This window comes from Rhinopithecus roxellana, chromosome 2, assembly GCF_007565055.1.
Source record: "Rhinopithecus roxellana isolate Shanxi Qingling chromosome 2, ASM756505v1, whole genome shotgun sequence".
In the NCBI taxonomy this organism is placed as follows: domain Eukaryota; kingdom Metazoa; phylum Chordata; class Mammalia; order Primates; family Cercopithecidae; genus Rhinopithecus; species Rhinopithecus roxellana.
The window spans coordinates 111,494,394-111,510,811 of NC_044550.1; the positions used below are offsets into that span (position 1 = coordinate 111,494,394).

General features: G+C 37.5%; 1 protein-coding gene across 2 annotated transcripts in view; it reads right to left on the bottom strand.

The window, feature by feature from the left end:
- Nucleotides 1-16,418, bottom strand: part of TENM3 (teneurin transmembrane protein 3) — a 489,057-nt gene that overhangs the window by 455,830 nt on the left and 16,809 nt on the right. For both annotated transcript variants that reach the window (XM_030924209.1, XM_030924200.1), the window contains exon 2: nt 10,307-10,585. In XM_030924209.1, coding sequence (XP_030780069.1) covers nt 10,307-10,585 — 279 coding nt within the window. The remainder of the gene's footprint in view (nt 1-10,306; nt 10,586-16,418) is intronic.

Sequence of the window (16,418 nt, forward strand, 5' to 3'; positions counted from 1 at the left end):
TATAACTTTATGTTTATAAACATGCATTTTCTTTTTAAGCAGAAGAAGATTGCTAGTGCAAAACTATGTGACAGTTACTAAGGTGGAAACTTATTTCCTAGCTATTAACTTAGTCCTCAGGGCAAAGATTATACACACACACATACATGTACATATTCATATATATACATATATACGAATATATACACATCCATACACACATATAGGAGTATGTACACACATTCATATATATATACACACACACACCTATATGAATATATACAAATATCACATATACACACCAAGGATCAAGGAGAGGAAATCAGAAGTTACCTATGTCCCTGGACTAGTCCTGAGAGCAATGCTATAGTTCTGGCTCCAAAGCTAATAACTGTTTTCCATTAGAGTCTGGATGTGTAACTCCAGTTTCACAGTTTTATAGAACTATTTTAAGTAAAATATAAATTTTGGATAAGAATGTGCTTCATTTCCAAACCTTCTGATGACATGGACTGTCAGTTCCATCAAATATTATCAATTTATACTACACTGATGTAAAATTGGTTATGATTTCAATCTTAGACAGAAACGTATCTTCTTCAGTAAACCTTTTCTATAGCAAACACCAAATTAATTACATATACAAAGTTGTGAGATGAAAAGTATCTTAAAAAATAAAAGTTTTGACGGACTTGCAGTTACCGACATTCATACTCCAAGGGCCCCTTCACTCCTGATTCTCAGAGGCCAGACCCTTTTCATTTTCCCTCAATTGCCCCTACTCTACCTTCTTGTTCTGCTGCTCCGTCCCTTTCCTTAAGAAGATGCTGAAATGTCTTCCAATATACAAGTATCTCCATCCCTGGATCCCCCAGCCTCGCTCTCTCCTTCCTTAGTGGAGCTTCGGAGAAAATAATCTCCACTTGCTGGTGCCACATTTAAAGTTTTGGTTCAACTCTGAACTACCACAACTTGACTTCCACACCCACTACACATACATTATCCTTGCTGGAAGGTTTTTCTCTGAGATGGGGTTTCACTATGTTTCCCAGGCTGCTCTCTAACTTCTGGGCTCAAGCCATCCTCTCACCTCAGGCTCCCTCCTGAGTGCTGGGACTATAGACACGGGTATTGCTGTACCCAGCAACTTTTGGAAGGTTTTGACTCTGCCAATCACAGTATGTCTCTTTTGTTGTCTTTTGTCAATTAATCTTATGGGTTGTTTTTTTTTTCTCTATAAAAGATCCTTCTTCGTTTCTTTTAATGGTGCTTCATCTATCTCCTTATGTTAAATATTGGTGAGCTTAGGATTCTAGCTTCACTCCTCTTCTTTTCTCGATCTATTTGCTTTCAGAAAGAGGTTTAATTCTGCCCTGCGGCTTTAACTGCAAATAATATAGATCACAGAGTAAATATTTTTACATAAAAGCTAATTGAAGTTCTTATATATATGTGTATACGTGTGTGTGTATATACATATATAATTGGCTAATAAATTACTAAAATTTGATGGCCCACAGACACCTCAAAGACTATCTGTTCTCATATGAATTACTAACTTTACCACAGACAAAATACTTTAACCTTCAACTTGGATTATACCGTCATTCACCGAGTCTCTTGTGTTGGGGAAGATAGTCTCTTTAAATGTTTCTCCTCTCCCAATTAATAAAAAAATCTTGATTCTACTTAAATGGGTCTCCCTTTCCTTTCTGGTTTTTGATCCAAACTTTTCTATTTTCCCACTTTGATAATTATAATACTACCTAACTGGCCAATTTGCTTCCAAGTTTGACCTCTAAGTCCCTTATTTTCTCATTCAACAAAACCTTCATTTCCAGGTTCAGGTAGTAGGTGAGGCGAGCACAGAGGTACAACAGGGAACCGGGCCTTGTCCCCGGGGAGGTTGCTCTCGTTGGGGAAAGACAGTTAACATTCCACACTGCTTTCAGGGCACTCTGTAAAATGCAAACATGACCATACTATTCCTCTGCATTAAAATCCCTCAGAGCCTCGCCATTACCTGCAGGAAAACGTGCGAATCCCTTAGCATCACCATGAAGACTTTGCTCTGGGGTTCCTTTTCTGCAGCCTCATGTGTTCCAGGCACCAAGCTCCTTGTGGCTTCTGGAGCATTCCCCAGGGATGTTACACATTCTCCTTCGCTGTTCTGTCTACATCTTGAATTTCTCCACATCCTTTAAGCCTCTGGTCCAATGCCGCTTCCTTCCTTCTTTATGAAACATTCTCTCCTCTCTTGCCCCCAGTCTCTGTTGGCAACAATCAGCTCAGGGCTGACACTGAGTCTGCATATTCTGTTGTAATAACACTAACCACATTAAAACCTAATTACATGCCTACTTGCCGGTTTGCCGAACCACCCTGTGAGCTTCTAGGTGTCAGGGAATATATCTTACTCATTTTTGTTTTTCCAGCACCTGGACCATATCCAGCATTTATTATTTGTTGAATGAAGACTTAGTTGATATAGTAAACAAGAAATCTATTCAATAAGTTACACTCAAACTTTATTTAGTTTTCAGGTTCTGTATGACTAAAGTCAAGCCAATAGTCATCAAACATTTTTAGTTGCTCTTTTCTTAAGTGTATATGCATTAATATCCATTTTAACATGCATTCAAATAGGTTTCACATTCAGTTTGTGTACAGTTTATTTATTATGGAAAACGATCTCAAGTCAACTGATAAATATAAGAAAATTTCAATATAGTGAGGTTAGTATTCAAACCATTCAGTAAATAATGTACAAGATAATCATGTATAAAATTGTATGTGAATGTAATGTTAATAAACTGAATTATTATGACTTGAGAAGAATATTCTTTAAATAACACCAAAAAAAAAAAAAAAAAAAAAAAAACCCCAGTTGATTTTCCAACACTTGAATGCCCACGGAATGGCAAATAAACTAAGGTTCTATGGCTGTAACACTTATTTTTTCTATTTCAGTGATAATTACATGAATAAACCTGATTCAGCACTCACCACTATTCAATTCATTAATTAAAACAATTTTACTGCTACCACTGTGATTTTTCAAGGATATCAAAAACACATTCAAAAATCAAAATAGCATACATCATCAGTTTTGTTACATTCATAGCATGCTTCACTTTAATTTCAACTCTACAACTAAAAGAACATTTAGAATTGAAACAGAGATGGCATATATTCTGTATACTTTAACAAAAACACTTAGAACGCAAATTCAGTTTAATAGAAATGGCAATTTCCATGTGAAGAGTAGCAAGCTGCCACGCTTTCTGGAAATCCTCTTAGAACAGAAAAATATGAATGTATATAAATACTTAAGCCTGTAATAACAACAACAGTAGTGAACTTTATAGTTGTTTCAGTTCTAGTTTCATAATACTAAATTTTTTAGAATTTTATTTAAATTGTAACTTGTTTTTTTTTTTTTTTTTTTTTTTGAGATGGAGTCTCACTCTGTTGCCCAGGTTGGAGTGCAGTGGCGTGATCTCGGCTCACTGCAACCTCCGCCTCCCGGGTTCAAGCAATTCTCTGCCTCAGCCTCCTGAGTAGCTGGGATTACAGGCATCTGCCACCATGCCAGGCTAATTTTTGTATTTTTGGTAGAGACAGGGTTTCCCCATGTTGGCCAGGCTGGTCTCGAACTCCTGACCGTGTGATTCACTCGCCTTGGCCTCCCAAAGTGCTGGGATTACGGGTGTGAGCCACCGTGCCCGGCCAGCTAAATCATAACTTATTATACTGAAAAGTGATTTGTACATACCCATGAAGTCAATCTATTTCATCCTTAAATGAAACATGAAAGCTTTTGCTCAAAGAATGACAAGTCACTACTGAAATTGTAAATGTATATCTATCAAGGAAATGTAATTATTTTTATATATTAGGAACTATTTGACAGCATTTTGCAAAGCAGCACTTTAATTCTGAGCCTGATTTAGTAAGCCCACCGACATATTACTTTTGCTATTTTTGACATTCTAGTGCACATAAAACATAAAATATAATTTATTACAGGAGATCATGCCAGAACTGACCATTACATGCCGGAAGAGGGCCCACAGTGAAATTCATATTCAAGTTACAGTTTAGTATGTGTAATAGAATCTCATAAAATTAGAATAACACTGAAACGCCATGTGTTTCTTACAGCAACAGAATTCCATTTTATGTCTTTCAATCAACGTCCAAAGTTAATTCAAAAAAGGTTCCTGGATAAAGTTGAAGGAATGGAATTATGCTAGTGAGGAGAAAAAGTACAGCTCTCTTCAAATCATCTTCAGAAAACTAAGATAGTACCCCTTCCTCCAAACAGCCACAAGAGATGTGGCATTTGTGTTGCCCTAGAATGATCGCAAGTACATGACACAGGTGGCTAACTGTTTCTCTCAAACTCTCCTAGAATTTAATCAGCCCTGGAAGTGCTACAAGTCCGTCTATTTCCTCACTCTCTCTCCTATCTGCAGTTGCTCAGGAAGAAAAGAAATGGCACTGTCCTCCTTTCCAGAGAACAGAATTCCGCCTGACACGGAAATCTGGATTGCAAAATAGCTGAAGTTCTCTCTTCAGAGACTGATGGAAACGCTATCACTAGAGTCATTTATCAAATTGGTTTAAGGGGTACACCTTTTTCCTATTAGAATACAATAATGCAACTTTTAGACTTTATCTTTCCATACAGAAAGTAGACTTTTAAAATACTATTTCAAAGGACAAGTAAAATTGGTTCCTTGAAAAGTGTTTCAGCTGTGCAAAGCAAGTATCTATTACATTTAAAAAGACTGTACTTTAATGTTATACCCTTTTTCATTAGCCAAATTAGTCCATAATACTTCAGTATCATGCCCAATTAATGTGGCATTAGTGGGGTCCTACAACAGGTACACTGCTCAAACTTAGGTGAGAAACAAAGTCTTCTTGGAAGGATTTATTTTATTGTGTGAACTGAGGAGCATCAATTAAATTGCCTTTTAATTGACCAGCTGTCTAAGTAACATGCCTTTGAGGGAAACACTACTTTTGACATTTTCTTTGGCCAGGAGGGGAAGGAGCATGCTAAAATCTTTGAAGTCTACAGCCATCAGACTAATTATCAGCACCATCCAATGTACATTCATTTCATTACAGTCAATTAAAAAGGATGTGGGGTTTTGGAGAAAATAAGAGAGTCAATAAATGGCGACAGAAATTCCAGACTGCGCAAAAGATCACTGCCGTTTCTGGAAGACACCGTTCGTTCTCCCCCATCTTGCCGGAACACTTGATGAATGCAGCCTTGGGGTGGGGTGAAGGGGTGAGAAAGGAGGAGTGGGGGGAGGAGGAGGGGATATCTATTGTGGTAGATAGTCACAATAGGTAGGTAGGCACTTGATATTGTTTATTTAACTTAATCTTCATAGCCACATAAAACAGATACAATTTTCCACCTTTTACAAATAATAACAAGGGCACACACTTACTCAGAACTCACCAGCTGTCAGGCACTGTTGTAAGCGCCAGGCATACCTGAGCTCATTTAATTCTCAGAACAGCCCCGACCTCACAGGACTATACCCTGTTTACCGTTATCCCTATTTTACAACGTGGAAACCGCGGCACAAAAGGGTGAGCAACTTGCCCAGGGTCTCAAAGCTGGAAGGCGGTAGTGCCCATACGAAACCAGGAGTCCCACCTCCGGCGTCACATTCCCAAAGACCGTCCTCAACGGAGGCTCTCGGGGTCCTGAGTCACCAGGAGGTGGAAGAGCAGCGCCAACGCCTGCTGGCCTGCCTTCCATCAAGGGTTATCTTTCTCCAAGGGGGCTAACGGGCTGAGGCGGCGGAAGAAGGAACTAGACTCCAACAGGAGAGCTCCGCCCCTCCGGAACTCAGCACGCAGCTGAAGCAGCAGACAAGGCCCGCAGGAGTTGACACCTCCCGCTCTAGGTGATTCAGGGGGTAACCGTCGCAGGGGATGAATGAAAGAATGTGAACCCTCCCGAATCCAGGCACCCGTGACACCACCACACTGGCTGGATGACAAAAGACTATTGTCTATGCCTGGCTGCTTCTGGGAAGCGATACACACACAAACATTTATTTACTTAATCACAAAACGAACTTTATTACATGTTTTCCCCCTTACATTTCTTTGCTAAATATCTTCACTGTCCTGATGACTTCTGGCTCTTATTTCCTTGATACCAGGAGCAACCCTACCCTTCTTCGGATTTTCTGCACATCTCTTGACACTCTGAGTTACTCTCCAAGGAAACACTTTTAAAGCTTAAAGACTGATGTTTTGGGGAAAAAAAAAAGAAAAAGAAAAAGAAAAAGACCTTTGTTCCTGACGTTTAGATAGGTACTTGGAACTGAGGTCAGATTACAGCGCTTGCAAAGCTGGGTGGTGGGGTTTCAGTCAGGGGCATTTTAACACCACCAGGCGGGGTGGCTCTGTAATCCCAGCACTTTGGTAGGCGGAGGTGGGCGGATCACGAGATCAAGAGATTGAGACCATCCTGGACAACACGGTGAAACCCAGTCTCTGCTAAAAATACAAAAATTAGCCAGGCATGGTGGCATGCACCTGTAGTCCCAGGTGCCGACAATAATCCAGAGCACACTGAGAATTCTACCTTTGACTGGGGTATCCTATCACACTGATTTTATAACCTTTCAACCGTTTTTACTCAAACTGCTGTTAGTAGATGATCCCAAATCACTGTCCCTCCAGAACTTGCCCTGGTGCGTGGCAGAGTCCACTACAACAATGACACCACAACAATCAATGGCTGCCAAGAAAGGGCTTCTCCCATATCCTTCATTTGGAACAAGATTAATATTTGGAATTACATAGGAAACTCAATACACTGTAAAAAATTTTTTTTTATCAAAATTCTTTTTAACGTCAGATCCCCATGGCTGGTGAAAAGTTAGTTTTGCCAAAGAATAAACCTTTTCACTTGTTTTGAATCTCAGCTAACAGAGAACGGTGTGACACGGCCCGAATGTTCTCTTACTCTTGGGGGATGCTCGGGCCATCAAAATTTCATTAGCCTCACAGCAGTTCTAGCGCCTTCTTAACTTGAACTGTTGGCCTCTTTATCAATAAATAAATGGAATCCAATCCCTTTTAGTGACTAAATTCTTCTTTGAAGTTGTAGCTGGAACATCAGGCACTCTGCTTGCATAATTTTACAATGTTGAATAACATTTTTTTTTTCTAGGAAAAACAGCCTCATTCACAGTTATTTCAAATGAAGAAAACAGTCAAGGAAAGCTCTCATGTTAAACCAGATGAAAACACATCAGCATCTGGTTCTTAAATTAGTTTCCTTTTGGTGAGTTATTTCACCCATCTCCTTCTCTTTCCAACCTTTAGTGATATAATAGAACTTCCAAGAACACATCTCAAGCCAGTATAAAAATGAATAAAAGAGACAATGAAAAGAATTGATGAGTCAAAGGAAAATACAGCCAGAAAATCAATAGCTTTTTAAGTTAGAGCAATTAAAAATGCCTGAAGATAGTAGAATTGAATTATTTTTGTAACTTTATATTAGAATTACTTGAGTAAAAGTAGGAATTAATAGGTAAAAATGTGAGTTAGTTTTGAGACGACTGTTTATAAAGTTGTTAGCAGAACCTATGTATGACTGCAAATTTCACTTCTTACTATAACACAGCTTAAGGGAAAGACACACAATTTTTTAATATCAGGAAAAAAATCCTCAATACTATTGTTTAATTCCACAATTCAAAATTATAAGGTCTGCTAAATACTTCAGAAAATTATGCTTCCCCATATCTTAATGTAATTAATTACATTAAATGAAATCTTGTTCCTTCTAAGTAATCACCGAAATTTTAGAACAAATAAATTAATCTGAAAAGTTCCTATGGACATATGTTTTAAATATATGCAATAGCCAGTATTCATTAAGACAACATATCTATTTTATTTCCTCTTTTGTTTCTTTCTTTAAACTGCTCTCATTGGGAATTCTTAGACCATCAAAATGTTGTTTAAAATTACAACCACAAACAAACCTTCGGAAAAAGAGTAAACACAAGTTTAAGTCATCATGTTGCCCAACTCAACAAACATTGCTTTTGACACTTTATACTCTTAACTTGGCTGACCTGTTTACTCTCAACAAATGCTGCCAAATGTTCTGAATTTCAAGGCAAGGCCCTTGACACTCTCCCTGTCTCTCTTCATTCTGCTTCCTAGCCACTACTTGGAGAAATTAAAGAGTGCAACTTTTCTTGCCTTTACATCACTCTAAGAACAAGGTCTAGAAGATTCTTGGCAAAACAATTTCCTCCTCTAGTTAATATTAATCCATGCAAATGGTGAGGGAAGTGGTATAAGAAACTCACAAGTCTTCCTTCCCTTCTCCCTAACATTTGGGTATTATATATTGTTAACTAAAGGTTACAAAGTTTATATTTTCTGAAAAGAAAAAAAATTATATGTGTTTAGTAATTCACCATGAGATCCTTTTAGCAGACGTATAATTTGAAACATAATAAAATTAATTTATATTTTACCAATACAGATACCATAACAAGAAAACCTTTGTTACTAGAGAGAAAGGAAGAGATGTCATAGAAGTTTTGGGTGGAAAGGGCAAACTGACCCAATGTTAAAACATAGTTGATAGCTATGGATATGGATGATCTATGATGCAGATAATCAGAACTGATCGCATTATCCTGCTGCATTCTAGTCTTCTAAAACATCACAAATTTTATTGTGTATTTTAAGAAAATTAAATGCTGGGTGCTACCTTTGAATATGACCATTGTACCTCCCATTGCTCAAGGAGTGTTATGTGAAGTACAGCTGGACAGGAAGCAATATTGATTCCAAACCATACGTATTTAAGGTTAGTGACTTCTGAATCCACTATGAACATGGATATAAACACGGGATTTACTGAGGTGAATGGATTAGCTGAGCAAAATGTTGGCATCCTGATTCTAAGGCTCATTTTGTCAAAATAACTGTCCTTGTTTCTTCTTTTGAGTTGGAATAAATCCAGCCTCCACCAAGAACTGAAACTTCCAAAATGAAGATACTGAGTATATAGTTATCATTTGATCTTGACTTTGGTTTAATGCACTAAGATATTCTACATAAGATAAAAAATTGATTGCATTGGTTTAAATTAGACCTTTTTTCATGAATAGAAAGAAAATAACTAATAAGCATTAGGTGCTACTTCACACTGTGACTTAGCTGAAACTGAAAGCTAACAATAGATCCACTTTTCTATTCCAAAGCAAAGCTGACAAAGTCACCCAATAAATAATAAAACTGAAATACCATTGATAAAACAACCATTTTTCTTTTCAAATGTCATGCAGTTCTTCCATTTTAATTTTCTCTTTGCTTTTTGATGCATAGGATATGCACAGCATTAATAACTAGACTGAAATAGCTAGTGCACTGTTAATATTAAAAGCTGAAGGAGAATTTTTTGTCTGGTGCATGGCTGCTGATGCCCAATTCTTCCTAGAAGCAGTATTGACTAAAAATTAAGTTTTCTTTAAAATTTATTATTGCATATAAATTAACTTTTTATAAATTATCCTGCATTGGCAATAGGAAAAAAAGTCCCAATAATTTATAAAGACTTTTTTTTCTTACAATAGACAAAAAGCTGCTATTTGGATATCCTAAAATCCAATTTTTGTGTGTGGATTTAATTGCCTAGTAATCCAGTCCCCAAAGAACATCAAAGGCCACGCTCCCCCTCTTTACCAAGATTTCAATTGCTGTCATCAACTAGTAAGTTTAAAGCTTGATCAAATTTGTTCTTCGATCACTAGAGCCCTGTTAATAAACTATTCTGCATGCTCACTCATCCATTCTAAGATTCTGCAACTTCTTTGAGATATCTTCAAGAGGAATCTACAAAGACATCTTTGATTGCAAGACGGCTCTGCGGTAAACTTTATCAACACGTGCTTTGCCAATCCACAGAAGACAACAGGTGACATGGTCCAAGAGAAGTCAAAGCTATTTTTTTTTTTTTTTCTGTAGATGAGTAAACAGTTTTCAAAACTGTAGCCAAAACATCATAGGCTGCTTGCCTAATTTAACAATCTGATGTCAAATATTGATTTTTTTTTCCAGGAAAAAAATGCATTATTCAAGGACATTTCTTGAGTTCTACTGCATTAAAACAAAAAGAAATGGACAAGAAAGAGAGAGAAAGAAGGATGGGAGGAAGGAGGAGAGAAAGAAAAACATCCCCCTGCCCCCGGAGTCAACCAAAACAGAGAGAAGCACTGAATGCCAACATTATAAAGCAAAAAAGGAAACTTACCATTCTCACTGTCGGACTTGTTTTCGTGCTCCGTATCTGTCAGGGTGAGGGCTGAGTTGGACCGACTTGACAGGCAGGAGCTGCGGCCTGATTTGACCCCCCTGCCCCAAAGTCTCATGGCATGCTCTGGGGACATCACTGCTTCATTTTCAGTATCAGCATCTGACCCTGCACTGATAGAGTAACCTCTGTGGGGGAGCCCCATTTCCGCACAAAATGCCAGTCCTCTTCGAGTTGCTGGTTCACAAACTCCTAACTGCCTTAGGGTAAAATTCTGTCCTAATTAGGGGGAAAAAGAGATAACAGCTAGTGAGTATATGTTCAGTGTTAGTTTCTTTTCTTTTTTTTTTTTTTCAAGAATGTCTTTCAGAAATAAACACTCAAACATTTAGGCTTTTCAGGGATCAGCAGCAGGCATTTACAGTCGCGTCACATGGCATAGTATCAAGTGGGTGCAATTACGGGAGGAGGGCGGGGCCCCAACTTAGAGCTCCTTTGTCAACTCTTTAAGCCCATAAGTACCTCCAGAGAGATGGGCAAGTAAAGTGGCCCCAACCATGAGAACTCAACCCAGAGAAAGGATTATTGCAATGATAGAATTTTGTTTAGTAGACTTGTGAGGCAATAGAAATTGTCCGAATTATTTTCCATGTCCTGGCTCGAGTCCCAAACAACAAAATTTTCCCACCCAGATATCACTCCTTTGGAAGAGAAAAGTTTCCCCTCAAGAAGAAGTTACTCAAACAGTAGAAACAGGAGCTTGGTCATTCTTCTTGTATTTTCCAACCTTGACTTAGCAATCAATGTAACACATAGTATTTTGTATGTATGTATGTATATATGTATGTATATATGTATGCGGGGGGGGGTTGTGTATACACATTAAATTTTGGAGTATAACGTCTAAAAAATTTGCTGCATATTTTGTACATTTTTGACTTTCTAGGCTTTCTGCTTTACTACACACCTGAAAACATCTGTATTGATCAGAGTAAACCAATCTTTGCAAATAAAGTGCACTCTAAAAATAAAGTGGGAGTATTACGTATTTAAAAATTAATGATAAAATCAAGTTCCCTGAAAAATAAATGGCTGTGAACTCTGCAGGCCTTTACTAATAAATTGAGCATAATAAAACTCATGACACTGCAATAACTTTAAGCAAAAGTGTTTAAATTAGGTGACGCTTTCAAATGACTGCTGTTATTAATGACTTTTCCAATCCTGTATTTATTCTGGAAATTTCACATGTCTTATACTACTATGGATGAGAAGAGTGAGAAAAATGTTTGCTTGTCGTGCATACTTAAAGCTTTTCTATTTCTTGTCTCTGGTTGACATGGTAGAGTGTGAGATTTAGGTGCTAGTCAGAATCAAAATATAGGTAAATAATAATAACATACAAAGACTGATTTAAATGCTACTATCTCATAACCAAACCTTTTAAGAATATTAAGCATTTATATTACTCATAGTTTTGATTTCCCTACTTCTACCTCTTAAATCTGTGAACATTTTAATGCTAACAGGCTGACATGAGAAACATACATTATATTTTTTGAAAGAGGGTATTATAAATTATTTGTGATAAAATGATAACACATGGAATCTTCTCAGAAATAAATCAAACCTAATGGACAATGTAGTAAATATTGGGTTGCAAAGATATTAGCACCCTCCAGGCTGCCACACATTGTAACTAGTGTGGTTAATTGCTTTATTGCTGTGGTCATATCAGAAGTTGGAATCAGCTTTATCTCGGTCAGACTTCCAAATGGATTCTGACAATGACACAAATACATAATGAAAATCAGTGGCTACAATTAGCTGCAAATCAAAGTGTGCTTATCGTAGAGATGTGAACAAGTATCAACCAAAAAGTATGTCAAAAGAAGAAGTAAAAGAAGAGAAAAAAAGGGAAAAGGGCCTGAGCGTTGAACAGTGAGAAAGTGGGCCAGCTCACGGAGATGAGACACAGTATTGTCAGTATGTTAAAATCATGACTGTAGATTGTACTTATGAAAATAAATCTGAACAAGGTCAGTGTCCACATGAGCAGCTAATGCAGTTGCTGTGGAAAAGCTTACCCACTGCTATTTACACGTCACTTGCAACATATGGGGAGGACCCTAAAACATCTAGATACTGCCATCAAATATGCTGATTTTTCAAAATAAGGATGCAAAATAATTTTTAAACAAGGAAAAATAAATAAGATCCTTTGCTTTTTGCCTCTATTTTGACAGGTGGCCACATTCAGAAATGAAAAGAGAAATAAAAGGACAGTAACAACTCCCTTTCTAATCTCTACAATGTGGCTTGAAACGATTTCCAAGTGATTGGCTTTTCACACTATTGCCGTCTTGATGTGAAAAATCTCTAAGGTGAAGGAAGCAGAAAACAGGAATCTTTATTTGTTACCCAGGTATGCAAACACAGTTCACTTTGCAACTAAAAACACGTCATTCCTATGAATTGCTACATATATCCCAAACTCCATAAATACCTGACCCTCTGAAGTCAATGTCTTACAATGATTCAAAATTCTCCAGGGCTGCTTCTGAAATGAAGCTGCAACGCAAGCACCACAGCAGGAATCCCTGTTAGATTTCCTTACTGAACTACAAAGTTTGCTTTAGCATCCCCCAGGAAAGAAAACTAAACTTGGCCTCAGATGGACCCAGGTGGAAGCCACTCACTAGCACTGTTTAAGTCACTTTACACCGTATTTTGTCATCTTTCAGGGCTGTCCTGACTTGGTATAGGAGATGGTTTATGTAAATGTGACTCACACAAAAAAAGGGCTAAATGAAAAAAATCACTTAAAAAATAAATACCTTGACAAACATAATTAATAATCACAGAGAAGTGTATAGCTTGAGAGTAGGGAGAGGATCATTTTCAACTCATTTTCATATAGGGATACCACCACCAAAGCTGAGTTTTACTTAAGTAATTGCCTTTATTCAAAACTATCCCTACTCCAGACCTCCCTCAGTGCTTCAGGTTCTTTTGTTGTCAATTCTCCTCAACGGTTAAGAAATTTTATTTTTAGGATCCCTTATTTTAATGCAAACACTCCTGGAAAGATCTAATCTTAAACTAGAATAAATTAGTCTATTCGCTTACTTCTTGCAACCTAGCAGTGTTTAGCAAGATAGGCTACGCTTATGGAAAATAATCTGCAGTTTTGACCAGTGCAGGGAAGATGGAGAGAAGAGAGCTCCCTGACTGGGAGAAGGGGTGTGGAGGAGGGCAGGAGGGCTGGGCTGGGCTGGGCTTGTAGTGGGGAGGGTTTTATGGCAGTGCAGAGAAGTGGGAAGAGGCAGGACAAGGCAGCTGAGATGCCCCTGGGATCAGGCTGAACACTGGACAATCCTGCATAAAGTCAGCTTTGGCTTCAAGGAACAATACTTTATTCCCATTTTCCATGTTTTCTTTAGATTGGAAAAGCCATGTTCTTTGCAGTAGTTCTAACACTACTTTAATTTCTTTCTTTACGTTTTACAGTCTTTATATTAATTCTGCTTGGCCAAAACTGGCAAAATAAGTATTTATCTCCTGCACGTTGAATTTTGGTAACCTAGATCAGCACAGCCAACAAGAGTTTCCCATTACAATTTGAAACAGGACCAAAACAATAAATTGTAGCAAGAACAAAGTATACCTGAGGATAGAATTCACTGTGATTAAAAGGCAAGGTTAGCTTGGATTATATTAGGCATTTTTGTTTTATGGCACGGCATAAATGTGAAAATCTAGAGAAGGAAAACTGAATAAACACAACCTAGGTGGGTTGCATCATTTTTTCTTAGGTTGAGATTTTAAAAAATGAGTGAGGGTATTTGACAAAGTAGAAAGGATGGTATAAGGACAGACACTTCAAATGAGGTTGGCGCATGGCACAGCCCCCTCTTTAATAAACGAAGGGGATTGGGAAAACGGGTTAGCTATTCATTCTTTTTTCCACAGTGTCTATAACCTAGTCGGAGCAGTGAGGGATTTTTCAAAGCCGCAATCAGAGTGATGTTCACCAATGGGCAACACATCTACTATCTCTTGGATGAGAAAAAGATTCCACCCGAGGGACTAGTCTCAGGCACACAGGATGACGAAAGCACCCCACGGGGAGGGCATTCTCTCCTCACTAATGTCTGGATTTCTCTAACGTCTAGATTTGACTTTCTCTCCTTCTCTCTCGGTCTCTTGCTTGTTTGCTCCTTTAAAAAATAAACAGTTTTATTGAAACATAACTCACACACCCCAAAATGCACCCACTTAAAGTGTACACTTCAATAGTTTTCAGTATATTCACAGAGTTCTGCAACTATGAGCACAGTCAAGTGTAGAACATTTTTATCACCCCAAAAAGACACCTCATACCAATTATCAGCTACTTTCTATTTTCCCCTCACCCTCCCACCCCCAGCCCTAGGCAACCACTCATCTACTTCCCATCCTGGACATTTCAAATAAAGAAGATCCACAATATGTGGTCTTGTGTGACTGACTTCTTTCACTTAGAATAATGTTTTCAAAGCTCTTCCATGTCATAGCATGCATCCGTACTCCATTCCTTTTTATGGCTGAATAATATTCCACTGTATGAACACACCACCGTTTATCCATTCATCAGTTAATGGACATCTGAGTTATCTCTATTTTTTTGACTATCATGAGAATGCTTCTAGGAACATTCCTGTACAAGTTTTCATGTGTACATATGTCTTCATTTCTCTTCAGCATATCCCTAGAAGAGGAACTGCTGAGGCATATGGTAACTCTGTGTTTCACCTTTTGAGGAACTGCCAGACCGTTTTCCACACTGACTCGACCGTTCTATATTCCCACTAGCAGTGTATGAGGGTTTTAACTCTGCACATCCTCGTGAAGACTTGCTATCATCTATTGCTTCTCTTTTATACCACACTTTACTTGGGACTTGGAGTTTGCAATGAGGGCGTATAATATAGGTCACTGGTACTGGAAGTTAGAGGGCAAACAAGAACCATTGTTCCCCTGAAAAGCAGCTGATTCTGGGAGTCTGCTATGCAAATTTATTATTATTTTATTCTATCATTTTTTCTTTGCCTTCTATTACTCTGATTTTATTCCATGTAAAATAATTTTCTATTAAAATCAGAAATATTATTTAGCATAGAAAATCTACCTTTGGAGTTACATCCCACAGAAATAAAATCACCTCATCTTAAATATACAGAATGTTTATTTAAACAAGTTGTTTACTACAGCATTGTTGCAAAATTTTAAATAACCCAGATGTCTGCCAGAAAGAGAATGGCTGGAAAAGTTGCATGCTCATGCTGTGGAACACTGTGGTTAGCACGAAGAATGAGCTGGACCATGTCTTCGGATCTGTAGGGAAGCTCATTTGTATACTTTAAGTAAAAAAAAAAAAAGCAAGTTGTAGAACTGTGTATAAAGTATAATCCCACTTTTGGAAATTAAGGAAGAGGACCCACAGGTTATATTGAGTCTGAATAAGGGTGAGGAAGGAGACATATAACTGTTATAATGGGTCATTTAGAAAAGGTTGTAAATGAAGGAAATTAGTAATTTTCTATTTTATAGTTTTGAATTTTTACTTTTCATAATTATTTCAATAATTTAAAAACATAATAAAGAAAAAATTAAAGCCTATCATCTTTCTAAAAAACAAATATATTTTCTTGATTTGCTGTTTAATAGCTTCTATTCAATAATTAGAAATTTAATTTATTGCCTCTTCTAGGGGAAGCTCAGTTTTAAAAATCCTTCTTCGTTTATTGTAAAGAAATGAAACTTCATGAGATATACAGGAGCGTTTTCCCCTCCATTTCGATCCTTCCCTTTTCTTTATCATATATGGATTGTTTTAAAGGAGAATAACCATGCATTTCTCCTACAGTAACCCTGAAATTGAATATGGGAAAAATGGATGAATAAATATAAATTTAATGCACATAAATAAAACAATCTGCAGCTGTCTTTAATTATTTTCCTTGGTTGCTGTGAGCTTGAATGGAACTATTCATTCTCAGGCATGGAGTGACTTTCCTTCATCAGTCAAGCAGAACTTAAAACTACAAATTGGGAGAGCATTTCTTATTAG